This window comes from Delphinapterus leucas, chromosome 4 (genome assembly GCF_059928025.1).
Source record: "Delphinapterus leucas isolate spDelLeu-1000000601 "Yukka" chromosome 4, BTC_Dleu_Yukka2, whole genome shotgun sequence".
Classification (NCBI taxonomy): domain Eukaryota; kingdom Metazoa; phylum Chordata; class Mammalia; order Artiodactyla; family Monodontidae; genus Delphinapterus; species Delphinapterus leucas.
Genome location: NC_143132.1, coordinates 136,649,008 through 136,676,989, shown reverse-complemented (window position 1 = coordinate 136,676,989; position 27,982 = coordinate 136,649,008). Strand labels below are relative to the sequence as shown.

The following is a 27,982-nucleotide window of genomic DNA, read 5'->3' as shown; positions in this document are numbered from 1 at the left end:
CAATGGGAACTATGAACTGGCATCCTGTGAAAAGGGACCCCCAAACACAGTAAGATAAGCAAAATGAGAAGACAGAGAAACACACAGCACATGAAGGAGCAAGGTAAACACCCACCAGACCAAACAAATGAAGAGGAAATAGGCAATCTACCTGAAAAAGAATTCAGAATAATGATAGTAAAGATGATCCAAAATCTTAGAAATAGAATGGAGAAAATACAAGAAACGTTAAACAAGGACCTAAAAGAACAAAAAAGCAAGCAATGATGAACAACACAGCAAATGAATTTAAAATTCTCTGGAAAGAAAAAAAAAAGCAAGAATAAAAATAGAAAAAAAAATTCTCTGGAAGGAATCAATAGTAGAATAACTGAAGCCAAAGAATGGATAAGTGACTTGGAAGATAAAATAGTGGAAATAACTACAACAGAGCAGAATAAAGAAAAAAGATGAAAATAATTGAGGACAGTCTCAGAGACCTCTGGGACAATATTAAAAGCACCAACATTCGAAATATAGGGGTCCCAGAAGAAGAAGAGAAAAAGAAGGGACTGAGAAAATATTTGAAGAGATTATAGTTGAAAACTTCCCCAATATAGGAAAGGAAGGAATTAATCAACTCCAGGAAGAGCAGAGAGTCCCATACAGGATAAATCCAAGGAGAAACATGCCACGACCCATATTAATCAAACTATCAAAATATTAAAAGCAGCAAGGGAAAAACCACAAATAATATACAAGAGAATCCCCATAAGGTTAACAACAGATCTTTCAGCAGAAACTCTGCAAGCCAGTGGGCGTGGCAGGACATATTTAAAGTGATGAAAGGGAAAAACCTACAACAAAGATTATTCGACCCAGCAAGGTTCTCATTCACATTCGACAGAGAAATTAAAATCTTTACAGACAAGCAAAAGCTGAGAGAATTCAGCACCACCAAACCAACTTTACAACAAATGCTCAAGGAACTTCTCGAGGCAGGAAACACAAGAGAAGGAAAAGACTTACAATAATACACACAAAACAATTAAGAAAATCGTAATAGGAACATACATATTGATAATTACCTTAAATGTAAATGGATTAAATCCTCCCACCAAAAGACACAGACTGGTTGAATGGATAAAAAAAACAAGACCCATATATATGCTGTGTACAAGAGACCCACTTCAGACCTAGGGACACATATGGACTGAAAGTGAGGGGATGGAAAAAGATATGCCATGCAAATGGAAATCAAAAGAAAGCTGGAGTAGCAATTCTCATATCAAACAAAATAAACTTTAAACAAAGACTATTATAGGAGACAAGGAAGGACACTACATAACGATCAAGGTATCAATCCAAGAAGAAGGTACAACAATTGTAAATATTTATGCACCAAACATAGGAGCACCTCAATACATAAGGCAGGATGATAAATTTCGTCATTGGCAAAAGTAGAGAGATTACAAAAAGGAAATTGTTAAAAATGAAGAAGTGGAGTTCAGGTTTGTACATGTCAAATTTGAGGATGAAGAGAACATCCAACTGGTGATATCCACCAAAGGCTGAAAATACAGGACTAGCTCAGATGGAAAGTAAGAGCAACAAAATGAACTTGGGAGTCACCAGCCTATAGATTATAATTAAAACTACAAAAGATTGTCAAATTTAAACTCATTTTTGGATGATTATTTTGTCCTCATAATAGGTTTTCAAATATATTTTTCTATGTGTTTATTATGTTCCCTTATTTTAACAGTCTGCAAATTTGCAAGAACGTATTTCAGTGAATCGATCTCTTAAGATTCTTTCTGGAACCTCTAATTCACTTCTCTGTACTTGTGTTTGTGTTTGTGTGTGTGTATGTGTGTGCACGCATGCACATAGATGTACATCTAGTGCTAGAAATGAAAGAGGTCTGGAAGGAAGCAAGATAATTGTTATCATTTCCCAGGAAAAACTGGGAAGTGTGAATATTTACCAATAGCACAGTTCTATTTAGGCAAGTTCATGAAATGAAAAAGATAGATTTTGAGTTCTGGGTATATATCCTACTATTTAAGACCAGCCGATCATTGATCTCTTTTTCCTCAATTTTAGAATTCCATTCAGCTCAAAACACATTTGAATCTTTTACTCAGGTCACTTTATACCTAATGGCTGCAGCTTCTTTAGTTCTTTTGACTAATACAAAATTTACGATTTCTCTTTTTCCTCAGTTGCTATACCTGCCTTTCAGGAACTGCTCTCGTTTTCAAGAACTTGAGAGGAAGACTTTGAAATCAGAGGAATTCCAAAAGAGGCTGCATCCTTATAAGGTTAAAAAATGTGTTATTTAGTGGTATGCAGAAATAGTGGAAATTCTGCGACAATTTGAATATTATCAAATTACCCTTCAATCAGGTTATACCAATTTGTACTCCCATCAGAAATACATAAGAGTGCCTGTTTCTCCACAGCCTTCCGAACAGTGTGTAGACAACTATGAGGATATTTGCCAATCTGTAAGTGAAAGATGGTATCACTAGAAGCATTCCCTCCAAAATCAGGAATGAGACAAGAAAGACCAGTATCATCACTATTATAGAACACTGTGCTGTAGTACTTTTCTCTTACGATGAGTGAGCTTTGGGTATCTTCGTCTAGTTAAAAGCCATTTGTATTTCCTATTCTGTTCATATCCCTTCACCATTTTTCTTTTGGGTTATTGGTTTTCTTCTTTTTATAAAGTTTTAGGAGCTTTCTCTCTTAACTTTTTTTTTCCTGGGATACAAATGGCCCTCTTTTTATTGTTTGCCTATTGACTTGTTTACAGCGTTTTTGCCACATGGTTGTAAGTGTGTTGATATAGCCATCTATGGTTTGTATATTTGTAGTCATATTTAGAAAAGCCTTAGCCACTCCTTGGTTATAAAGGAAGTCTGCAATGCTTTCTTATAATTCTACTATAGCTTCATTTTTACATTTAGGACCCATTTACAGTTTATACTGGTGTTAGGTGTGAGGTATGTATCCTGCTGAAGTTTTTTCCAGAATATTACCTAATTGCTCTATCACTGTTTATTGAGTAGTTCATCTTTTCCCCACTAATTTGAGCTGTTACATATTAAAATTCCCATATGTATAAGGTCTATTTCTAGAATTTTTATTCTTTTTAATTATTCTTTCATTTTATTAGCCAAAACCACACTGTTATAATTATTAAAAATTTTATATGCTTTAATATTTAAAGCATATTACATATTCTCTCCCTCATTCTCTACTTTTTCTGAGTTTTCATGGGTATGTTTTCATTTAACTTTTCAGTGTTTCTGTTGGGGTTATATTAAATATATAAATTAACTTAGGGAGAATTTGCAACTTTGTTGCAAATTTGTTGAGTCTTCCTTTCCAAGAACATGATACATTTTCCTATTTGTTCTTATCGTCAAGATTGTTTTAAGGTTTTCTTCATATAGGTCTTTATATTTTTTGTTAAGTTTGTTCCAGGCTTATAAGATCTGCAAAAAAATCATGGCTTATGTCTACTTTTCCAATATTTATACCTCTTATTTATTTTGCCTATTTGTACTGGCCAGTACTTACAGTCCATTATTACATAATAGTATTGGTAGTGGGTATCCTTGTCTTACTCCTGATTTTAGAAGTATTTCCCTATTAAGCATTCTGGCTTTTGGACCAAATAGACATACTTTTATCAAGTTAAGGAATTAGCTATCTTTCCTATTTTCTTGAGTGTTTTTGTCAATATTGGTGTTTAATTTTTTTAAAGGTCTTTTCAACATTTTTAGTAAAATCAAGTTATTTTTCTCTTGGATCAATTACTAAGATTAATTATATTTATAGATTTACTATTATTGAACTATCTTTACATGTCTAGATTCAAGCCCCCCTTTTTTTAGTATGATATTGAATTATCTGTTAATATTTTACCTAGACTTTTTACACTGATATTCAAAGTAACTTTGGACAATAGTTTTCTTTTCTGGTAATTCTTTGTCAGTATCAATGCTTATACAAATTTTTTGGAAGTTTTCTTTCTTTTATTATGCTCCAGGTCAGTTAAAATAGCACAAAGCTTGGTAGAATTTCCCAATAAAATTACCTGGCCATGGAGCTTTTGTTTTGTTTTGTTCTGTTTTGTTGGGGGAAGTTGTGGGCTCTTTAATAATTATTTCTGTTTATTTTATGGAAATCCATTTGGGTTAATATTAGCAAATTATATTTTCCTAGAAAATTTATTCATCAGACAAACAGTATCTTCCAAAGGCTTCCCAGAAATTGCTACCAATTCATCATGCAGACAGCTGACCAATGGGTCTCATTACAATGACAATCCAAAAATAATACAGAACCTAGAGAAATGTTTGCATCCCATCCAAATCCCACATTTATAGCCAGATACCAGACCCAGTTTCTGTTGTGTCTTCCTGGGGTGCTTTGGTCTGAGACATGCTTTCCCTTCTCACCTTCCACTCATTTACATGTGAGTTATACTTCACCTACTTCCAAGATGAATTTGATGCAGTGCACTTCAGTCTGATTCCAGGACAAACCAGGAACATGTGGCAGTAAGCCAGCAGGTGCCCACATTTTTAATGTAATAATAAGAAATGATCAATTAGCATTTGTAAAAATCTTTGGTGCACTTAGCCAGTATTACTGGCGCACTTTCATGTGAAGAACAGCAGTTCTCAATGGGGGCAAGTTTGCCTCACAGGGACCCTTTGTCAATGCCTGGAGACATTTTGGGTTGTTGCAACTGAGGGACTAGGGATGATGTGGCATCTAGTTGGTAGAGGCCAGGGTTGCTGCTGAGCATCCTACAGTGCACAGGGTAGCCCCACAGCAAAGAATTATCCAGCCCAAATATCAATAATGCCCAAGTCGAGAAACCCTGGTGTAAAAATTTCTTCCCTCTGTGTGTGTTTCAGGATTTTATAGAAATCTTGCCAAAATTTACAGGATACCATGACCAGGACCTTTTTGGAATTTGGAGTAAAGTCTACGACCCTTTATTTTGTGAGGTAAAAGAAAAAATATCAAAGATTAACTTACCATCTGATTTTATGATTTATGTATTTTGAAACAGATGAATACATTTTCTTTTGCTTTTATACAGATGTATTATTTAGACTTCCTTTGACATTGAAACATAAGTCAAGACTTCTTTATATTAACTTGAAAATTCTGACTTCTTCTCTCTCTGATTTATGTATACACCCTTTAGAAAATTATTAGCAGTGACTTCCCTGGTGGTCCAGTGGTTAAGACTTTGCCTTCCAATGCAGGAAGTGTGGGTTTTATCCCTGGTTGGAGAAGTAAGATCCCACATGACTCATGGCCAAAAAACCAAAACATAAAACAGAAGCAATATTGTAAGAAATTCAATAAAGACTTTAAAACTGGTTCACATCAAGAAAAAAATCTTTAAAAAAAAAGAAATTTTAGACAAAATTGCTTTTTCTGTGCCTTACCACTTAACTTATTTTTCAGTTACTCAGGAACGCTGGGCTCCATTTCATTAAATAGACTTTAATGAAAAAAGCAATACTGTTGTACAGAAAGAAGAAGAAAAAAAATTACCTGATTTCTGTATGTAGAAATAAGCAAGCCAACTTTAAGCCAGGCTATTAAAATTGCTTTATCAGGAAAGAATTTCTCTTTTGCTATACAATGCATGTGAAATAACCTTTTTAGCTAGATAAATTACTATTTTTTCAGGCTTCATGATGTTTTTCTCAATCACCATTCTACACCTGCTGGCCAAAAGGAAAACTCTATAATCCTGTTTTCCCAGCCAGTTCACTGAATCTTGGGGCAAAATTCTGACCAGCCACAAGACTCCTATACACCTCTGATTTTGAGGTCATTGTGAGTGTCTGGGGATGACAATTACTTTCATAGTTCCATATTGATAGCAAATGACACAGTTTGCACCCCTCTATGTTAGAGTTCATTGACCCAAGCACACGCGACATTCCCAATATTTTCACTTTATCATCAGCATCTGTTTCAAGGAAGATTTGTTAGTCTTATAAAAGAGTCTTCAATAAAATCAATAACTCACTTTCTGGTTCAAGTCTTGGGTTTTTTTTTCCCTTACTACAGTTTGATCTGAGCTATTCCAAGTTGTGGCCACATTACTTTTTTTTTTTTTTTTTTTTTTTTACTTCTCTCTCACTTAATTCTTCTGTAGGCTACTTCACTTTGATCTCCTCTTTCATGAAATCTCCCTCTCTCCCAAGAAAGGCTGGACCCAGTACTTTTTGGGGGGAAGGGGGATTAAAAAGTCAGTAAAGAGGACAGTCAGAAATAAAAATATACATTTTCTTCCTTTGTCTTTGCTACAGGGTGTTCACAATTTCACTTTACCCTCCTGGGCCACAGAGGACACCATGACTAAGTTGGAGAAATATCAGAATTGTCCCTCCTGTCCCTCTATGGAATTCACAGGCAGAAAGAGAAATCTAGACTGCAGGGGGGTAAGTATTTTAAAAATGAGAGAAGCATTGTGGTTAAGTGATCTGTGTCTGAGTCCTGGTCCCACCGTTAATAAGTTATGTGACCTTGAATTAGACACGTAATCACCCCTGTACCAGTTTCCATTCTGCAAATTGGGGACAATAATAATACCCACTTCTTTAGTAGTAAGGATTAAAATGAATGTATGTATTCCAAAGGCTTACCACAAATAGTACCTGATACATAATACACTATCAAACATTATGTGTTTTTATGATCATTAATATTACCCACTCTGAGCCTTAGTTTTCCCATCTGGAAAACAGAAGCTTTGGGCTAAAGCTAAATGATACTTTTCATCCTTTCCAGATCAAAGAATCATGGATTTTATATCTGAGGCACATAAAAATCAATTGTGCCTGGTGGCCTATAGGGTGAATTTTTCAAGTGGGAGGTATAGCAAAAGTGGCCTGTTTTCCTAAAACCCTTGGTGGTAGCCACTGTTAAAGTTAATACAGTAATACAGTTAATACAGTTAATACAAAGTAAACTTTGCAGGCTAATTATGCCCTGTAGATTAATACCTATTGCAATTGACAAGCTAATGACACAGCTTAAATTTTTCCATTGGTGTTGAAAGATGTTTGCTTCTCAGTGATGCCTCTTCTCAGCTGGATTTGGCCCTCTGTAGAACAGGACCTCTAATCATAATGAAGGAGCCCAGCTCTTGTAATCAGGATAGATGGGTCGAAGAAAGAAGCCAAGATCAGGCAGGATGGGGATAAATGCTGAGGCTCTGAGGGCAGCTGAGTGGCAGGCCAAGACCCCTGAAGATATGACAGGTCTGAACCTGTGTTGTTAATGTAGACATTAAAACTAAAGATGGAGAGAAAGACATCTATTATGTCAGGCTGTCATAACAATGAAGAAAATTTAAGTCACAGGAGATGCTCTGAGTCATATACTCTAGAGACTTTGAAGAAAACAGTACAATCACATTAGGACTCCAACAATTGCCGGACACTATTCACCATGAGGTTGGACAAGTTCAGCAGACCCCCAGGAGAATACAGAGACAAAGCATCCTGGGGGTTGGACCAGACTGGGAGGATGTTCACTCAGGGCTGCAGAGCTAGAGAAAGAATTCAAGTCACCAGCCAGGAGAGGAGTCAATTATAGCTGCAAAAGCTCATATAAAGAGTGAAGTAAGCTGTACTAGAACAGCTAATGAGGTATGAAGTCAGGATGGTTGGGAGTAATTTCATATGAGGTGAACAAAGTACCTTGGGACAAATAATTTAGGGCAGTGGTCATGAATGATGTGATAGTGTTGCAGACCTGCTGTTACAGAGCCCTGGTTGCACAGTGCAGAGAGAGACTTGATGAGAATGTACAAGTCCTCACTCCGTGCTGAGGGCATGAACCACAAGACCCAGACCCTGGGGATGGGAGAGCATCCAGATATGAGTCATAGATGGAATCTAGTGTCTTAGGAAAAATTAGCAGGCAGGACACAGACTGTGTGTAGGAACAGAGCCCAAGACCCAACTCAATCTTACGTACCAAACAACAAAGGATGCGGAGGGTGAAAGTTGGGCCTCATTGGCCACATAAGCACCAGATCTCATTCCTGAACCAGCAGGAACCAGCAGTATGGTGGCCAAATGCATCAGATGGTAGAGACAAGAGTCTTCATTTCCCCAACCTAGTCATGATGGGCTCAGGAATTCATCCCCTCACTACTAAAGATGCAGTCCATGGACCAGCAACGTCAGCATCGCCAAGCCCCTAGAAAGAAATGCAGAATCCTAGGCCCCACCTCAGACTAGCTGAATCTGAATCTGCATTTTAATGAAATCCCTAGATACCTCACATGTACAATAAAGTTTCAGAAGCACTTCTCTAGATGTAAGAGATGGTGAAGAAAAGGGCAGGGAAAGCCAGGTAGGGGTTGACTAGAATCTGTTAATAAATGCAGGGGCCTGTATCCGAATATAAGATGGGTGTTTTCCCAGCAGCTTGCTTCATATTTCCTTTACTTATTTCCCTTGGCTACTAGAGATTGCATTTTGAGGAAGTCACTTCCCCTCTCTGGGTCTCAGTTTCCCCATCTGATGAGTTCACTAAACTAGATTTGTCTATCAGAGTCCTTCCCTAAGGTGGTCTCTGGGTCTTGGACTCTATAAGGACTGGCACTCATATGCATACACCTGTCCCATTTTCTACAGGAAGCCCAGTGCTATTGATAAGCCAGGAAATTGTTTCCTTAGTGATTTCTGCCAAGACACAAGCTCAGCATATTGTTCAGATCTGGCAAGGCAAGAGAGATTTGTCAACTACACGCTTGTTATGAAGCACCTGAACCCAACCCTGCAGAGAAAGCATGTACAGTCTGGGAGACAGAGACACAAGGGAACATCAGGACTTTGACTGGCATCTTCTTACCTTTGCCAAAACTTCTGTTCCATCACTTGGTTTCAAGGGTGACACTGTTCAGTAATATCCTGCTCCCATTGCCTTCCCCCACAACACATCCCCATACACACAAGAAAATCTCTAGGCTAATTCCTAAGGCGAATTTAGGGATATATGGCTGGTCCTGTTTGTGTTAATGCAAATTGTTTCTTGCTATAGATCAGATGTCGGCAGGCAACAGCCTGCAGGCCAAATCCAGGCTGCTGCCTATTTTTTGTAAATAAAATGCTGTTGAAGCTCAGCCACACTCATGCATTTAGGTAGTATCTTTGGCTGCTTTGGTGCTTCCACTTGAGAATTAATGGTTGTGACAGAACACCTGGCCCACGGAGCCTAAAGCATGTACTACTGGCCCTTTATAGAACAAGTTTGCCAACTCCTGATATAGCCCAATAGTGAGAGAAGTGAAGTTTATGTCTTCAAATCAATAGTATTCTGTCTAATGTATGCAGATTTAATAAATGATGCACCAGGGAACTTAGAAGCTAGCTACAGTGAGGCCTAATAATTAAGACCAAGGTTTTGAAGCTGGACAGACTGAGTTCAGTGAAACTCAGCCCCTCTACTTACAAGTTGTATGATCTTGGACAAGTTGCTGAACCTCTCTGAGCCTCAGTTTCCCCTCCTATAAAACATGACTAGTGGGCTTCCCTGGTGGCGCAGTGGTTGAGAGTCCACCTGCCGATGCAGGGGACACGGGTTCGTGCCCCGGTCCAGGAAGATCCCACATGCCACGGAGGAGCTGGGCCCGTGAGCCATGGCCGCTGAGCCTGCGTGTCTGGAGCCTGTGGCTCCACAATGGGAGAGGCCACAACAGTGGCCCACATACCGCAAAAAACCCAAAAAACAAAAAAACCAAAAAAACACCATGACTATTGGCATGCCAGAGCCTGTGGATTATTATGATAGTTACCCCTATTTTCTCCTGGGACAAGTTGCACAAGCACCCCAGAACCAAGAGCTGATCTATTCCGTCATCAACACTGAAAGCTGCTGCAAAGGCACCTGCTGACAAGGGACAAGTTGCTGATTGAAGGTGGCTGTCATGACTCCCAGAAACTCGGCCACAGAGTTTAGTTCCATCATGGCCCGAAGATCAAGCCTAAGCTCTGAAGGGCTCCCAGAAGGCAACCTTCCCTGAAGCAGAAAGGTGCAGACCTGTGGGAAGTGCAGCCTATAGTTCCCTCTATTCCTAGTCAAGGAAGCCCTAGCACCCACGGAAAGAGCAGATCACCTCCCTCTTTTATTGTGCTTATTGGTACACGACCAATAGACAGTCTCTTCTCACTGTTTTATGAGCTTTTTGAGGACAGGGACCATGTCTGATTCACCCATCGTAGCTGCTCAGTACGTGATTTGCTGAGTGGACCACAGAGTCTGGTATCATAATCTTCTGTTAACATCAATGCCCTGCTCATTACAAAAGAAAACTGGTCATCCTTAAGTGAGGACACCACATGCACTGTAGAGAGATGACCAACAGAGACACAAGGAGTCCTCGGTGGATGGTGTGGAAGCCCCTGGGGCAGCACGTCCTCAGGACAGCACCTGCACCACGAGGTATCCTCAGCCTCAGTGTCTGCTGATGGGATGGAGACTCTGTGCTGTGTCTGTGTGCCTTTTACCACCTCAGGAGCAACAAATGCAAAGGGCAAGAGCTTTCCTCTATTGATGACAGATGGAGCCCTCAGATGAAAACTAAAAGTGCTGGCTGCCCCCCTAATAGTGACACCCAGAGTAACCTGGAGCAATGGTCCACAGAAGACAGTCTGCACCCTTGCAGACATCCAGAGAGCTGCTTTCTCCCTTGGCCTCTCACAGGTGTGGCTGCCAGAGGGATGAAGACAGAGAGGTGCGTGCCACCCTGTGATTTCAGACCTGCCCTGGACAAGAGCAATGGCTAACAACTATCTGTAAAAACCTGTCTGAAATTCCAAGTTCATCAACCTCCTAACTTGAGTTTTAACAAAATCTGGTATACTAAAGTCCTAACATGCCAATCCAGCTCTCCTTCCCCAGCTGAGTAAGTCACTTAATGGCTCTGAGCCTCAGCTTCCTCACTTATGAATGGGGATAGAAGTCAGGATTCAGTGAAATAATGTATACAAATCATACTATTAGCACACAGCAGATGCTCCACCAAAATGAGTTCTTGCCCTCTCTTCTTAAGTCTTAAGAATCCTGGCAGAGAGAATCTCTGTATGAATGAGCAAAAAGCTTATGAACTAAAATATAAGCCCATATTTGGTTCAGCTCAATTGTTGATCTATCTTCTTTAAGGTGTCCTGGTCAAAGAAATCCTCTATCACATGAAGAGTGCAACTCAGCCATTGAACCACAGAAAACTCATTATATATTCTGCAGTATTTTGTTCCCATTCAGCATCTGTTTATTCAAGTGTGTGAGTTCTTTCAGGAGGGGCCTTCATCTTCTTCATCATCATTTCGCTGTTCAAATTCTTTAAAATTAAATACATAATTCTGGCTCTCAAGGAATTTACAGTTCAATACTGACAAGAAGAAAAGTAAGCACATAAATACCATGCAAAGCAGAATCGCAGTGTCATACAAGCCAGTGCTTTGGTGCCTCAGAGAAGGGAAACATCACTTCTGTTCCAAACTAAAACCAGAACAGAAACAGGAGAGGGAAAGTGATAGGAGAATTACAAGGAAAGCTGAGTGTACAGACTTGGTGATGAATTGGAATGTGGGCGGAGGGCAATTATCTGGAAGGTAAGCCACAGATGAAGGTAAATGTTTCAAGTCTCAACGACTGGAAGGAAGGTGGAACCATTAATAGAGGTGGTCATGGGTCAGGTGAATGTACCATTAGGCAATTGGGTTTGAAATGCCAGCTGCATCCAAGAGGAAACTTCAGATAGTAAAGGGGATATAAGAAGGAAAGGGAAGGAAAGCTACAACTTGAAGTCAGAGCTACAGTTGGGTATAGAAAGGAAAGAGAGAGAGATCTTGGAGAAGGCATCCATCTCGGAGCAGGAGCCAGGGAAAGAGGCATTGTTGGGGGAGAAGTCTAGAGATGTACTATGCACTGAAATGGGTGTCCCTTGAGTCTGGGATGAGCAGGGAAACAGGACATGGAGGGCTAAGTCGGTCTCCCATCCACTTCTGCAGGACAGAGGATTTCTCAGATGTGGTCTGGCTGGAGAAAGCCATGGTTTCATTCTGCAAGAAGATGGAAGAGATTATTAAGGATACAGGGAGTCTATCATCTGGGGTTCTAAATGGTATAGACTAGAGAACGAGCTCACGGAGGGAACAGAATGCAGTGCTTCTTTGATAAAGGCAGGCCTGAAATTAATTGATTCTGTCAGTGTTTCTAGTTTCTAATCTGGTTTCCAGTTCTAACTTGTGTGACTTTTGGCAAGTCATAAATCTGTCACTCCTTTTTTTTCTTTTTCTCTAGTAAATCAGTTCTAATCCCTTTGAGTATGTATATTTTGCCATAGAGTTTAGGCAACCAAATGTTATGCCCATTTTGTAGATATGAAAATTGAGGATTTCTTAAGATTAGATAACTAATAGGTGGCAAAACTGGGGCTGAAAACCAGTCTCCTATGCCTTCCAGCTATTCCGAGATAAACCTTTGACAATTCTTTTTAAGCTACACACTCTACTTCCTTACATTTTATTCTGTCTAAACATTTGTAACTTCATATATTCTTCCCCAACTTTAAAATCACAGATGATGCTAATCTGTAAAAAATATATAATCTAGCATTAATGTATGCCAAATTATTTTAAAATTTAATGAAAATCAATGAAACAGGCTAAAAGAGAGAGATGTTCTACTGGGGAAGGCATAGGACAAAATCAGAAGACTTGGCTCGGATTTTACTTTCTGTCACTTTGGAGATATATGACATAAAGCCAGTTACTAAATTTCTTTTTTTTTTTCTTTTTTTTTGGACATGCCATGAGGTTTGTGGGATCTTAGTTCCCCTACCAGGGATTGAACCCGGGCCCTCAGCAGTGAAAGTGCACAGTCCTAACCACTGGAAAGCCAGGGAATTCCACCCAAGTAACTTAATTCCTTTGGGTTTCAGTTTCTTCATCTTTTGAAAGGAAATAATTATATGTATGTAAATCTCACTGCCTAGCACCCAGTAGATGCACAATCAAAATTTGTCCTTTACCTCTCTACTTCTTAAGTCATTGGAGGTATGGATAATTTAATTGAATCAGAAACCATCATGGTGCTCTACAAATGCTTGATACACGTCTGTTGACTGTAAATTTGAACCAGAGATAAAGATCAAAAATGTTTGTTTCAAATCTCTGTAGCATGACACTACTGTGAGTGCCCTACAGATGGCGCTAGATGTTTACAACGGAATCCTTCCTCCCCATGCGTCTTGCCACTTGACGGAATTGTACTTTGAGAAGGGGTAAGTGTCTAAGAGGTGTTTTTCAAAATTAATATCAGTGGACCCTAGGTTTTGTTATCATTATTGTTGTTACTGACTTAAGATTTGTTTTGTCTGTCTGGTTGGTTTGGTTTTATATTCAGAGGGAAGAATGGTGGTGAGTAACACTTTGCTTAGTCATGACTTCCATTTTCTTTGTTTTCATGACGACTTTTATTGGGAAATAATGTACAGACACAGTAGACGAAAAATTTGAAAGAACCACCCTAAGTGACAGAAATTACATTTTTTAAAAAAGATTAAGGTATTCTAAGAAGGATGAGGACATTACACTGTTCTCTTGGAAAACACAGGCTGGTAAAAGATGCCAAGAGAAAAATTAAGTTTGTTGATGGTTATAAATAATGTTCTTTCAATTAAAGATGTCAAACATATCCATGCAGCTTCTGGCAATACATATCCATCAGGTAGGATTCTTAAAGTACAACCTCTGCTCAGTGTTCACCACTTTGCAATCTGGTGTGGCCCTCCCCAGCTGACCAAGGCTTGGCTCAAGCCCACTAGAAAGGCCAAGTTTAGAGAGACCAAGTGTCCTAGTATACCCAGAACTGGAGAGGTTCCCAGAACATGTAAGTTTCATTGTTAAAACCAGGAAACCCCTGGGCAAACCAGGAAGAGTTGGTCACTATAGCCAAGGTCATACCAAAAATTTGTACCTGCTGTGACACCGGCATTCTCGTTGGGATGAAGAGACCTCTTGAATATTATTGATGGAATAAGAACAAGGCAGGGGCTAAGTTAGGGCAGGGACCCCAAATTTTTGTTTCAGGGTTAGCTGGGGAGGTGCATTTTGCTCTCCCCTTACGGCATTCACCATAGCCGCAGTCAGGACGATCTTGACTGCAATTACACAGGGCCCTGAGCTCAGAAGAGCCCGTGCTTGGTTTAATGACCCAGTGTCACCATTCTGAAATTCTTAATAATTTTTAAACAAGGCACCCTGCATTTCTTTTTGCAAATTATAGTCCTGGCTATAGGTTTCTGGCCACCTGAATTTGTAGAGTAGGAAAATAGCAACACAGAGGCCTATTCTCTACCAAGATCTTCACTGCTTACAAAGAAAGTGAGTTCTGCACAGTTAGGGAGAGGTAAGTTCATCCTTTGTTGAACCTCTAACTGGGTGCCAAGCACAATGAAATAGAACTGAAATGTGGTCTTAGCAAGTTCTGCTCTCAAATATCTAGAGTCAGAATGGAGAGACAAATCCCATAACATGGAGAAAATCCAAACAGAGCTGAAAATGGGAATGAGAAGACTGTGGACAAGTGCTCTGTCAATACTGGCTTCAGGCACAGAGTCAATAAATCCAGTGAAAATTCCAGGATCAGCTCTAGGAGTAGGCTCTGTCTCTTTGGGATAAGACAAAAGAAACTACCCACTTTCCTCGAGCCTCCCTCCTCTCTGATTTCTGTACCCGGTAGTCCTGAGCCTGCTTTTATTTAGGTCACTGCAGCATTTTGTCCCACTGAATCGTTCTCTCACCACCTTGAATAAATCCATATTATGAATTAAGTGTGGGGTATTTTTCAACTAAGAGACACTGAACAACAGAAAAAAAAGTAACCAACTGTCACTCACAGGCAGAAGTCAAGTTTGTTGTTATATTAAGATTTTTTTTAACACTCCAGAGGAGTATCAAAAGTTAAACTTGCTTGCTTATAGATTAGGAACAAGGAGAACCCAAGTTAACAAATATAGGCATATGTATATACCAGCAAATTAGGGGATCCTCCGTGTAAGGTGATCCCACTTTATCCCTATGAGAAAATAGAGAAAAAGAGAATTTTTAGATTTTTATCCACCTTAAACATACAAACTTTTAAGTTTGTAGATAAGATAGCTAAATATATTCTAAAACTATTCCATTTTTGGTTACGTACATAAACTTAAAATCATATACTATATAAAATAATTCACTAAGTTAAATAGTGCTTCTCACTTTCATATTTTATGAAACACTTTTATTCAAACTCTTTGTATGCACCTTTACTTGTGTCTTTACCACTGGAGCCAATTTTGAGTCCCCTAAAAATGTTTTCCAAATATATTAATTAATAAGGGTAATTTTGGCTGCTGTACAGATGAACCTCAAATCTCAGAAGCTTAACTCAATGGAGATTTCTTTCTCGTTCATCTAACAGTCCAATGCAGATGTTCCTGGCCAATAGGAAGTGACTCATCCATGGTGTGATTCACACATGGTGATTTGGGGACCCAGGATTCCATCTTTTGGACCTACAGTCTTCAAGAGTGCTGTGCTCACCTGCAGAGAGCTTGTAGGAAAGAATGAGAGGGTGGAGAAGACAATCTGCTTAGCAAGCACCTCAGCCCTGAAGGGGCATATGTCACTTCTACTTACATTCTACGATACTAGCTAAAATTAGTCACTTGGTGCCTCCTGACTGCAAGGGAGTCTGGGAAGTGTACTCACTTCTCAGCTGTAACTTTATTCTATGTAAAGAGAATCATGAATTTTGATGGACTATTAGTCATCTTTGCCATATTATCATGATATAAAGGATACTGCCACTGAAAAAGTTATTCCAAGATATAAGTGCTCATTCATATAATATTAGGGAAGTTTTTAGAAACATATAAATGAATATTTGTGGTTACTACTGTTTATATGGTTTCTTAAAGTGATTTATTTGAAAGGCTTGTTTATAACAACATCCAAAAGTTGCAGTTGTGAGGTTACTGTACTTGAATTTCTCTCCTGTCTCTTTGGCAAATGACTTCCATAGGCAGCTTGTACTAGCTTTACAAGGTTGGTTTGGGCCAGTGGTCCTTCCCTAAACAGTGTATTTTTTTTAAAAAATAAAGTGGTGAGAGAGCCCTCCTCAACACGAGCAAATGTAAGGACTCGAATACACACCCACCCCCTCCTTCTGAGGTATCATTTTTATAAGTCTTGCTGTATATTCAAGCACATATGTTATATATTATTCAGTTCCATGTTTCTGGCCTGGTTAAGGAGAGGGAAGATACATTCATTCAGGGGGAAGACTGAAAGAAATATTGAGAGAGGAAAAAGAAAAGGAAAGAGCAAATGTGAAGCATGAAAGAGAGAGAATAGGAGAAAGAAAACCCAACAACCCACCTGCGCCCCACTTCTTACTTGAAGGTTCACCAAATCACCCCCAACTCCCCCAACCATTGCCCCTCAGCTCCTTCTCTGACTAAGCATCCCAGTCCCTGCCTCGCATGCCCCTGGTCATCTAACAAACCAGGCCTCCCATTTCCACCCTCCCAATCTGGCCCACCTGCCCCAGTCCCCCTCTTCCCACAGCTAAATTGGCTAATATGTACTCATTCCCATAAATTCTTCCACTAGTCCTTCAGCTGACATGGTACAGGCTAAGTAGAAAGAAATTCAATGGCAGTCCAACAACACAGAACTAACAGAGGTCTTTCCTCCTGTTCCTCTACCTTCCTCCACCAGGGAGTACTTCATAGAGATGTACTATCGGAATGAGACGCAGCATGAACCACATCCCCTCACGCTGCCTGGCTGCACCCCCAGCTGCCCTCTGACAAAGTTTGCTGAGCTGGTTGCCCCTGTGATCCCCCAAGACTGGTCCACAGAGTGTGCCATGAGCAACCATGAAGGTACTGAGGACGCTATGGATTAGGGTGCACACAGAGCTCTGCAGAGAGGGCAGAATACCCTTTCTCCAGACGGTTGGTGCTTTGAGCATATAAACTGGCTTCAACCCCATCTTTGGGGGAAATAGGTTTGGGGCAATAATTGTATGTTTCAGAGACCTCAAGTTCAGGCAACTCCTACCTCTTTATCTGGCCCTGCCCCTACTTGCCATAAACCTTGTCAACCTACATAAACCCAGGAGGCAGTAATGAAGCAGAAAACATTTACTTGGGATCAAAGAATTGCAATTCAAGGAACACGTATCAAACTGGAACAAAATTAGAAATGTAAGAATGGGGGCTTCCCTGGTGGTGCAGTGGTTGGGAGTCCACCTGCCAATGCAGGGGACATGGGTTCAGGCCCTGGCCCAGGAAGATCCCACGTGCTACTGAGCAACTAAGCCCATGCACCACAGCTACTGAACCTGCGCTCTACAGCCCACGTGCCACAACTACTGAGCCCACGTGCCACAACTACTGAAGCCCACTTGCTTAGAGCCCATGCTCCACAACGGGAGAAGCCACAGCAATGAGAAGCCCACACACCATAATGAAGATTAGCCCCGGCTCTCCGCAACTAGAGGAAGCCCGCGCACAGCAATGAAAACCCAAGGCAGACAAAAATAAATTAATAAAATAAATAAATTTTTAAAAAAGAAATGTAAGAATGTTCTATCTCCCAGGAAAAACTTATTGAATATTTAGGAATAAACCTACCTAAGGACACAAAAGACCTGTATGCAGAAAATTATAAGGCACTGATGAAAGAAATTAAAGATGATACAAATAGATGGAGAGATATACCATGTTCTTGGATTGGAAGAATCAACATTGTGAAAATGACTCTACTACCCAAAGCAATCTACAGATTCAATGCAATCCCTATCAAACTACCACTGGCATTTTTCACAGAACTAAAACAAAAGATTTCACAATTTCTATGGAAACACAAAAGACCCCGAATAGCCAAAGCAATCTTGAGAACGAAAAATGGAGCTGGAAGAATCAGGCTCCCTGACTTCAGACTATACTACAAAGCTCCAGTAAACAAGACAGTATGGTACTGGCACAAAAACAGAAATATAGATCAATGGAACAGTATAGAAAGCCCAGAGATAAACCCACGCACATATGGTAACCTTATCTTTGATAAAGGAAGCAAGAATATATAGTGGAGAAAAGATAGCCTCTTCAGTAAGTGGTGCTGGGAAAACTGTACAGGTACATGTAAAAGTATGAAATTAGAACACTCCCTAACACCATACACAAAAGTAAGCTCAAAATTGATTAAAGGCCTAAATGTAAGGCCAAAAACTATCAAACTATTAGAGGAAAACATAGGCAGAACACTCTATGACATAAATCACAGCAAGATCCTTTTTGACTCACCTCCTAGAGAAATGGAAATAAAAACAAAACTAAACAAATGGGACCTAATGAAACTTAAAAGCTTTTGCACAGTGAAAGAAACCATAAATAAGACCAAAGTACAACCCTCAGAATGGGAGAAAATATTTGCAAATGAAGAAACTGACAAAAGATTAATCTCCAAAATTTACAAGCAGCTCATGCAGCTCAATAACAAAAAAACAAACAACCCAATCCAAAAATGGGCAGAAGACCTAAATAGACATTTCTCCAAAGAAGATATACACATGGCCAACAAACACGTGAAAGAATGCTCAACATCATTAATCATTAGAGAAATGCAAATCAAAACTACAATGAGATATCATCTCACACCAGTCAGAATGGCTAGTGGGAAGCAACCACATAGCACAGGGAGATCAGCTCGGTGCTTTGTGACCACCTAGAGGGGTGGTATATAGAGGGTGGGAGAGAGGGAGACGCAAGAGGGACGAGATATGGGAACATGTATATATGTATAACTGATTCACCTTGTTATAAAGCAGAAACTAACACACCATTGTAAAGCAATTATACTCCAATAAAGATGTTTTAAAAAAAGAAATAAAATATTAAAATAAAAAAACTTATTGGAATGTTGAAAGTGTGGGTGTGATATCTGTTCTGAGGACAAAAGGAATGTATAAGGCTTCCATTCTGGTATCTTCAGAAAACCTAAGCAAACTCACAGGTCCTACTGAAGCCACTCACTATAAACGAAGAAATCATATTCAAATAACCCCCTTTAGAGTCCTGTAGATTTGCCATGTGCAGATGCAACTTGCCTAGAGAACACCATGCTACATTACCAGCAGGAATAAAGATGAAACAGTTTCTAGAGATGATTTCTACTGGATGCCAGAGTCTAGAGCAAAGCCATTCTCTCTCCTAGTTGGTCATGGGATGACTGACATGCGACATCAATTGATGTGTTTGTGTTCTTTCTTTTCCAAGTAAATATTTGGCCTTGGGGCCATCATTTAATTATCATTTCTCCTCCATGCATGTAAGCCAAATGAAAAATAATGAATAAAGTCATTTTAGGAAGTTCAAAAGCACTACTTTTATAATGCTTTTTAAAAAAATGTGTGTGTATGTACTTAGAATTAAATTCCTGAAGGACAGATTTTAGGGGCTATATTTTTATTTGGGGTTTTATTTTAATGTAACAAGAGGGAAAATATTAATGTAAAGTAAAATTACTTTGGTTTAAATGAATGTTCTAAATTAAAAGTATATTTAGTTTGGACTTTGCTACTTCAGATAAAGGCTAAGCTGATGGATGGCTCTGCTTCATCTATTTAAGATGGAACTGGCTAAGAAAGCAACCTCTGGAAATTTACAATGTAGTGGGGAAGTAAAGAGATACATATTACAAGGTATGTCTAATGACTCCAGGGGTTGCTATGGGAATAGAGTTACCTGGATTTGGAGGGAAGGAGGAAGCAAGAAGCGTCAGGGAAGGCTTCCTACAAGGGTTGACAGCATATGGAATCAATTTGGAAGGAGGTTTCTTCTAATGGTGTGGTACAAGGTGCTCAAAAGGCCTTTATCAAATGTACTAGTGGCTTGAAGTTGGAAAGGATAGGGGAGTTACTTGGCAGAAGATTCAGGATCCAAAGAGATTTCCACAGGTTTCCTTCAAGGGGCCAATTTTAATGAGATAAAATGTCATCTCCACAGGAGCAAGGATTTTTATTTGTGGTATTCTCTCTTGTATTGGTTCTCAGCACCCAGAAGTGCCTGTGCCTGGCATGGATTAGTGCTCAATAAATATTTGCTCATGATGGTATAAATTAGTTACCTTTCCTCCCTGAACCTACTCTTTCTATCTCGATTAGTAGCAATACCCAGTAACCTGGGAGTTATCTGGTTATCACTCTCTCCTTCATTCTCCACAGCCATCTGTCACCTCTTCTTATCAAATCTACCTGTAGTATGTTTGTAGAATTCTTTTCCTCAAAAGACCAACATCAACAATCCAATGTCCAAGTAGAGTGAAATATAATTAAGCAGAAGAATATATTAATAAAAAGAAAACTTAGGGATTGGTGTGCTGGATCTAGTTCATACAGATCTCAAGTGTAGAAAGTATGTATCACTTCCCAACTCTGAGATCAATGACTTCACTTTGGCAGTTTGAAATTGGTCATGATGTCATATAGGAGTATTTTCACCACAGAAAACAGCATATGCCACAAATTAGAGTTTTGTTTTGGGTTTTTTTTTTAAATCCAGTTTACCAGCACACCACTGGTTTTAGTTCATAGGAAATTTGTAACACAAAGTGGTCTCCAACAAAGTGAATTCAATATTTGAACTTCTTTAAGGAAAAAAGGATTCGATTTGTTCTATATGGTCTCAAAGAGTGATGTGAGAGGTAGCAGGTAAACATTTCAGGAAGACAGATTGTGTTCAATGCTGGGAAATCCCTGGGACCAGATATGTCCATTGGGGTGGATGCTCACTTGCCTTGGCAGAGACTCTACAGAGCAGGCTGAAGAATGGAAGGTGGTAGGGGTTGAATGACTCTTTAGTAGGGCCACCAAATATAGCAAATAAAAGTACAGGATGCCCAGATAAATAGCTCTAACTGCTGAATTTTTATAATTTATTGAAAAAAAGCTGAATTTGAGACACTAACAGTGCCTGAGAAAGCCAGTAGAGGAAGCAGTGCAAAACCATTAACAGGACATATCCTGTATATACAGAATGCCTGACCACCCTACTCCTTAGGGTATTTCCATCCATGAAATTCTCCTTATACCTATGAGCAGTGTTTTCACCTAGTGCTGGTAGGCCCAATTAACTTCATTCTCATATCAATTAAATTAACCAGAGGCTTTGCTGGGAAATTCATAAGTCTAAGTTTCATACTATGTTACTTGAAAATAATAAAATTCTTGTTTTAGAAAATGCTTCTTTAATTCCAAAATTTTACTAACATAGTCAGACTTTCTTCACTTGCATTCTCCCAACCCTACCTCAATCTCCAACTCCAGTTATTTGGTAGGAAAGAGATTTACTCTTAGGAGGTTCCAGTTTCCCCTCATAATCTTTGTAAAGCTGAGAATCTATAGCACATAAACACATGCCCAAGATTTAACCATGAGCTTCTTACAGGCAGGATCCATACTTTTTTCCTCCTTGAATCTTCAGCCAGTAGGCAATGCTGAGAACCTGGTGCCTTTAATCAATATTTGCTAATTGAACAAATGTTCCACCCTCCATACCTAGCCTGATTTCCTCATGGCTGGGCCCGGATGTCAGAAGCCTGGATGTCAGTTGTTCAATAAATGGGGGAGAGAAGCTATGAATGAGCCTTGAATGTAACTGTACTGTAAAGACCCACTCATTGACTATATATCTGTATAGTTATACCACTGTGTCTGTGTCTTTGGCCTCTGTTTCCAGCATAGTCACTTTGGCATTCTCCTGTTCTCCCATTTCTATTTAAAGCCCCTGTTCAATAATATCCCTTCCAGTACCCCTACTTCCTCAGAGATGAGACCATCTGATTACTATACCTTTTTCACATCCTTGTTATTATCATGAATTTCCCAGGAGATGTCTCATCATTCATTAGTGACATTGGTAACTTGCTTTGGTAAACCCCAACTCACTCATCACCCCCACTCCTGTCCTCAACCTAGGCAATTCTGACAGTCATAATAATGGCCTTCCCCATACCCTGACTGCTTCACTGATACCCACCCCTAGATCAAATCAACCACACAGCTTCTGCGTTCTGATCTGCTGAGTGGAGCTGAATGAAACCAACTATCACCATTTCAAACTATGAATGTGGACATTTCTAGTCCAACCTCAGCTGGATCTTTCAACACAGCATGATAAATGTATTCACCCTTACTGGACTCTTTCCCTGTTTTCTACAGGAAGGTCTTGTTGATTTTCCCAAACTTCTAATTCCATCTTTTCTTTAATTCTCATGAGGTGTCCTGAGAAAATCAAAATAATCCACTGAAAACTCTTTCAGTTCTCCTGTCACTGCCTCAAAATATCTCAGTAGCTTTCACCTGTCTTTCCTGCTGTCCCTCAGGAAAACATGCTCCTCCTTGAATAACTTAATTCCTCTCCTCAGGCATATGATCCCATCTCTACAGTCTCCTTGGACCTCGATGAATCTCCTAGTTAGCTTCATTTTCTTCCTCTTCTCTGGCTATGTCCCCTCTGCTAAGAAAATATTCAAGTCTCTTATCAAGAGCACCTTCAAGTGCCTGCTCCGTCTCATTCTCGTCAATCCCGATTTTCTCAAACTAAAACTTTACATTCTCCAACTCTATTTCCTCCTCTCCTTCTCACTCCTGAACTATTCTGTAAAATCATATTCGCCCTTCCTTCATCTCTTTTTTGAAACTTCCCTTTTGAAAGTCATCCATGCCTAATTCAGTGGCCTCTTTCCCTTTTCCTGTCAAAATCACACATCCCCATTTTATAGGGAAGAAGACTGAACGTCACAAAAGAACCATGAGTGGTAGTGTCGAGATTCAAGCCTATAACACTCTCCAGGCATTAAGTTTGATAAGGAAACAGCAGCAAGACCAGCAAAATCTCCCTATGTGACTTGTAGACTTTGTTACAGATGTGGGGAGGCAGGCAAGGAGGACAGAGAGATAGAGAATTTGACAAGCTCAAACAATCCAGCATAATGAGTACTATAATGAAGAACACACAGGTAACTATAAAAACATATAGCAGAGGCAACTAGCCTAATTCTAAGGGGTCAGAAAAGTCTTTTCAAAGTGGGAGATGTTTAAACACAAATCTGAAGGAGACAAGGAATTAACTAGGTGAGTGGAAATGAGGAGAGAGGAGAATGTTATAGACAAACAGGGAAAATACATAAAGGCCAAGAGGCTAAAGACAGCATGGGGCATTTTAGGTACTGGAAAAAGTATCTCTAGTGAGAGTGCAAAGATGCTAGAGAGGCAGGCATTAAGTGTCTCGTAGGTCAAGTTGAGTAGTTCTGGTCATTAAAAGATTTTAGGCAGCGGACAGATGATGTGACTGGCCTCTTGTTTTAGACAGACCTCTTTGGGTCCAGTGGGGAGAATGGATTGAACAAAAGTGGGTGGGAGAAGAACAGTTGGGAAGCTGTTGAAATAATCAAAAAAATTGGTAAAAGTGAAGGAGAAAAGCAAAAATATTCAAAGAGAGAAAAGTAGAGTAGACTGGACTTGGGGATTAATGGCACCAGGAAGAGGCTTTTGACACATATTGCCAAAATAGTTTTCCAAAAAGTAGTACCAATTCACACTGCCTTCAGCAGCTTTCATGTGTCCCCATGTAGTAGGACATCTTGTCAGTCATTACCCACATTAGACCTCTTTGAAATAAGATACAATTAATCACTCTCTTTTCTCAGATTCCAGGACATTCCTCTAACAAACTCACAAAATCTTTTACAGTACAAGGGAGCATATAATTTTTAAAAATAAGCATGAAGGAGAAGGAAAGAGAGAAAAAACCTCTTCTGAGTCTTCTCTTTGTTCTCAGAATTTTTTTGAGTTTCTGTTGGATTGGTAACTTCTATCAACCCCCTAAATGATGGTGTCCCTTGTTTTCTTATTCCAGTCACCATGCATCAGTATTACCCAGGACTCTATCTTCTACTTCTCTAATCCTTATTTTCATATCTATATATAGAATTCTAGACCTGTTTTTTTCCAGCTGTCTACTGATCATCTCTACCAGGATAATAACCCATCTCAATCCTACATTTGAAACAAATTTTATTATCTCCTCTACTCCAAATGGATCCTTTCTAATGTGCTTCCAATCTCACTTCACAGCTTAATCATCTTCTCATTCACCCAACCTGGAACCTATGGGTTGGCCTTGACCACAACCTCTCCTTTACCAGTATATTTAGTCCATGGCAAAGCCTTTCAATTATACTTTAGCAGTATCTCTTGAATTCCCTCATCTGCATTCTCAGGGCCACACTTCCAGTGCTGAGCCCTCAGTATCTTGTCAAAGGCATTTTAATAGCTATCAGGCCAAGAATATCTCCACCATCTTTTCTTTTTCCAGTTTTGCTGGGCCATGTCACTTCCATGTGTAATAATTGCTGATGATTTCCATTTGCCCCATGATAAACCAGACCTTCTAAAGCCTGAGCCTCAACCTACATATCTGGTCTCACCTCGCCACAACCTATATTCCAGGCACAGGCAATTGCTCATTATTGCCCAAAGACACTCTTGTGCAATTCATTCTGTCTCATGACAAAAGTTTATTTACGTCAAAGGCCAGCTCAAATCTTATCATTTTCTCAGAAGACTTTCCAAACTCTCTTCCAAATAGAACACTTTTTGTTCATTTCAACTTTCTCTCTGTTCCAATGGCATATCTTTTACACCTCTACTTTACTATTTATCACATCACCTCATAATTATCTATCTGGTTCTCACATTAGATATTTATCTCCTCACGAGCAAGGATCATGAAACCCCAGAACCCAACACACAGCTGGCCTGCCATATGGTGTGTGCTCACTGCATATCTAGGAAGGAAAAAAGGAAGAAAAAAGATTCGGAAAGCATATTACAACATAGACCAAAAAAAATTGAAAATAAATTTCCAAATACAGAAAGTCAGCCATGGCCATTAATTTTAAAGAATCATTAGTCTCTTGCCTTCTTCCCTCATTTTAATTTAGTCCTTTCCTTTCTTCCTCAATTCTGTTTATTTCCCTCCAACTTTACATTAACTCCATCTGCGGTGCTAATGGCACTGTTCCACCAAGATCTAATTTGATTAATATTCACCTTCTCACGGTACCAAGAGGCATCCTGACATCATGAGAAAAACACTGAACTAAGAATTGAGAACCTATGAGTTCTAGATCATTAATTCTTTCCACAAATATTTACTGAGTTCCTGCTATGTGTGAGGTACTGTTCTAAGTGCTTGGGGTATGTTCATGAACAAAAAAGACAAATGTTCCTCCCTTCATGAAGCATACATTCTGTTAGAGGGAAGGAGAGATGGATAATAAATAATAAACATAATAAATATTTTGGAAGGTGAGGATCACAAGTGTTAAGTGGGGATAGGTGCAGGGAGAGGACATATAGGTTGAGAAGATAAGATTTGAGCAAGGAAGGTGATGGAGTTACCTGGTGCAGGGATTTGTGAGAAGAGCATCTAGGCAATGGTAACAACTATAGCAAAGGTGGTAAGGGGGAGAATGCCTGGCGTGTTTGAGGAACAAGAAGGCCTGTGTTGCCAAAAGAGAGTAAGTGAAGGAAGAGTGTAGGAGAGGAAATCCAAGAGGTTAATAAGGCAAGATGATATAGAGCCTCGTAAACTGTTATCAGGATTTTGGCTTTCATTCTGAGTGAGATGAGCATTCATTGCAGACTTTGTTTTAAGTAGAGGAGTGGCATGATTTGACTTGAAGCCATTTGGCTACTGTGTTGAAAATAGATTGTAGGGAGAAAGGATAGAGGCTAGGAACAAGTAGGAGGGCATGGTACTGATCCCATAAAAAGATGATGGTGGTTGGGAATTTCCCTGGTGGTCCAGTGGTTAAGGCTGTACCTTCCAATGCAGGGGGTGTGGGTTCAATCCCAGGTCGGGGAGCTAAGATCCCCCATGACTTGTGACCAAAAAACCAAAACATAAAACAGAAGCAGTATTGTAACAAATTCAATAAAGACTTTAAAAATGGTCCACATCAAAAAAAAAAAATGATGGTGGTTCAAACCAGACTGGTGGCTGAATCATTGGTTTCTGGATATAGTTTTTGGTAGAACCAACAGGATTTCCTGAGAGATTAGGTATAGGATGTGAGAGAAAGGGAGGAATCAAGGGAGACTCCAAGATTTGGGGGCTGAGATTCTAGAAGTAGGAAGTTTCCATCAACTGAGATGGGGGAGGCTGTGGGAAGAACAGATTTGGCAGGGGAGGGTGGTGGGGAGCAAGGGGTCTAGGAGCTCAGTTTTGGACTTGTTGAGATTGAAGTGCCTATTAGATGTCCCAGGGAATGAGTCGAATAAACAGTTGGATATCTGAGCCTTGAGTTTGGGGAAGATTTAAATTTGGCAGTCATTAGTGAATAGATGGTTTTAAACTCATGAGACTTATAAGACCCCATGTATTTCAACCCAAATGCAATTATCTGCTTAATCTTAGCCAAATTATCTAGTCTCTCTGCTTCTCATTTTTTTCATCTCTACAATGATAAGGTTAGGCTAAATATGTGATTTTCAACTGTGTTCCATGGAGCAGTAGGGTTCTGTAGACAGGGCTGCCAGGATCAGAAATATGTTTCCTCTCCTATTGCCTAAACCAACTAGCAATCCCATATTTTTACAATGAAAATCAGACATACATTTAGAGATAGTGCAAGCTGATATTTATGGTGTATATACTATAGTGGACTAGGGTGTGTGTTGGGTGGGAGAAGTATCTTTCCAGATGAAATAATGAATAGCATCTCATAAAAAACAACCCCATAGATCTGCTTCATGACTGGTCAGCTATCAAAGGGATATGTGTAAATAAAGGTACAAAATAGCAATAATACACAGTTATCCTAAAAATTCTTACCATAGTCAACATGCGCTCAGGTTTCTTCTCTAAAAGATATTTACTGAAAATTAAATTCAAAGAGTATTGATATTCCATTTATTTTAGACCCAATTAACGATGGCAGTATTCAGAATTCCCTTTGACCCTGACACCATGAACAATTGATACTTTTTAAAAATAAATTTATTTATTTATTTTTGTCTGCATCAGGTCTTTGTTGCTGCACATGGGCTTTCTCTAGTTGCGGTGATCGGGCACTACTCTTCATTACCACGCAAAAGTTTCTCATTGTGGTGGCTTCTCTTGTTGCAGAGCACGGGCTCTAGGCACGTGGGCTTCAGTAGTTGTGGCACATAGGCTCAGTAGTTGTGGCTCACGGGCTCTAGAATGCAGACTCAGTAGTTGTGGCACACGGGCTTTGTTGCTCTGTGGCATGTGGGATCTTCCCGGACCAGGGCTCGAACCCATGTCCCCTGCATTGGCAGGCGGATTCCTAACCACTGAGCCACCAGGGAGGCCCAATAATTTTAACTGTAGAAAAATGCATGAAGTTATTGCTGAAAGAGGACCTTAGAAATACTTCAGTCAATTACCTTTACTTTATAGTGGAAGAGCTGAGGCCCAAAGGTCAAAAGTCATGCTGGAACTGGAACCTAGGTCATTTCCTATTTCTTAGTCCAGTGCTCTTTTCACCACACTGTGCTGATTTCATGGCTGTTTCAGAAATGGCACTGAAATTTTACATGAAAGCAGAAATCAGCACTGATATGTGATCTTCATATTTTCCTAATCAGTTAATTTTATTATCTTCATGTTTTCCTAATCCATTATTTTACAATAATGTTCTTCGTATTTTCTCACAGTTGTAAGGATCATCCTTGCCATTGTCTTTTGCCTGGTGTCTGGTGTCCTAATCGTGCTGCTGTTTATCCTCATCCGCCACAGGCCCTGCTGACAGAGAGACTCTGTGGAAACATCTGAACAGATGGCTGAATAAGGGCG

At 39.6% G+C, this 27,982-nt stretch overlaps 1 protein-coding gene across 1 annotated transcript; it reads left to right on the top strand.

Moving 5' to 3' along the window:
- Nucleotides 1-22: 22 nt before the first annotated feature.
- ACP3 (acid phosphatase 3) lies at nt 23-27,977 on the top strand. Its single transcript, XM_022582471.2, is given in 8 exon segments — nt 23-2,303; nt 4,920-5,012; nt 6,339-6,393; nt 6,396-6,470; nt 11,206-11,288; nt 13,227-13,330; nt 16,812-16,978; nt 27,844-27,977. Coding segments are annotated over 8 exon segments (1,014 nt in total). The 5' UTR covers nt 23-2,000.
- Nucleotides 27,978-27,982: the final 5 nt, after the last annotated feature.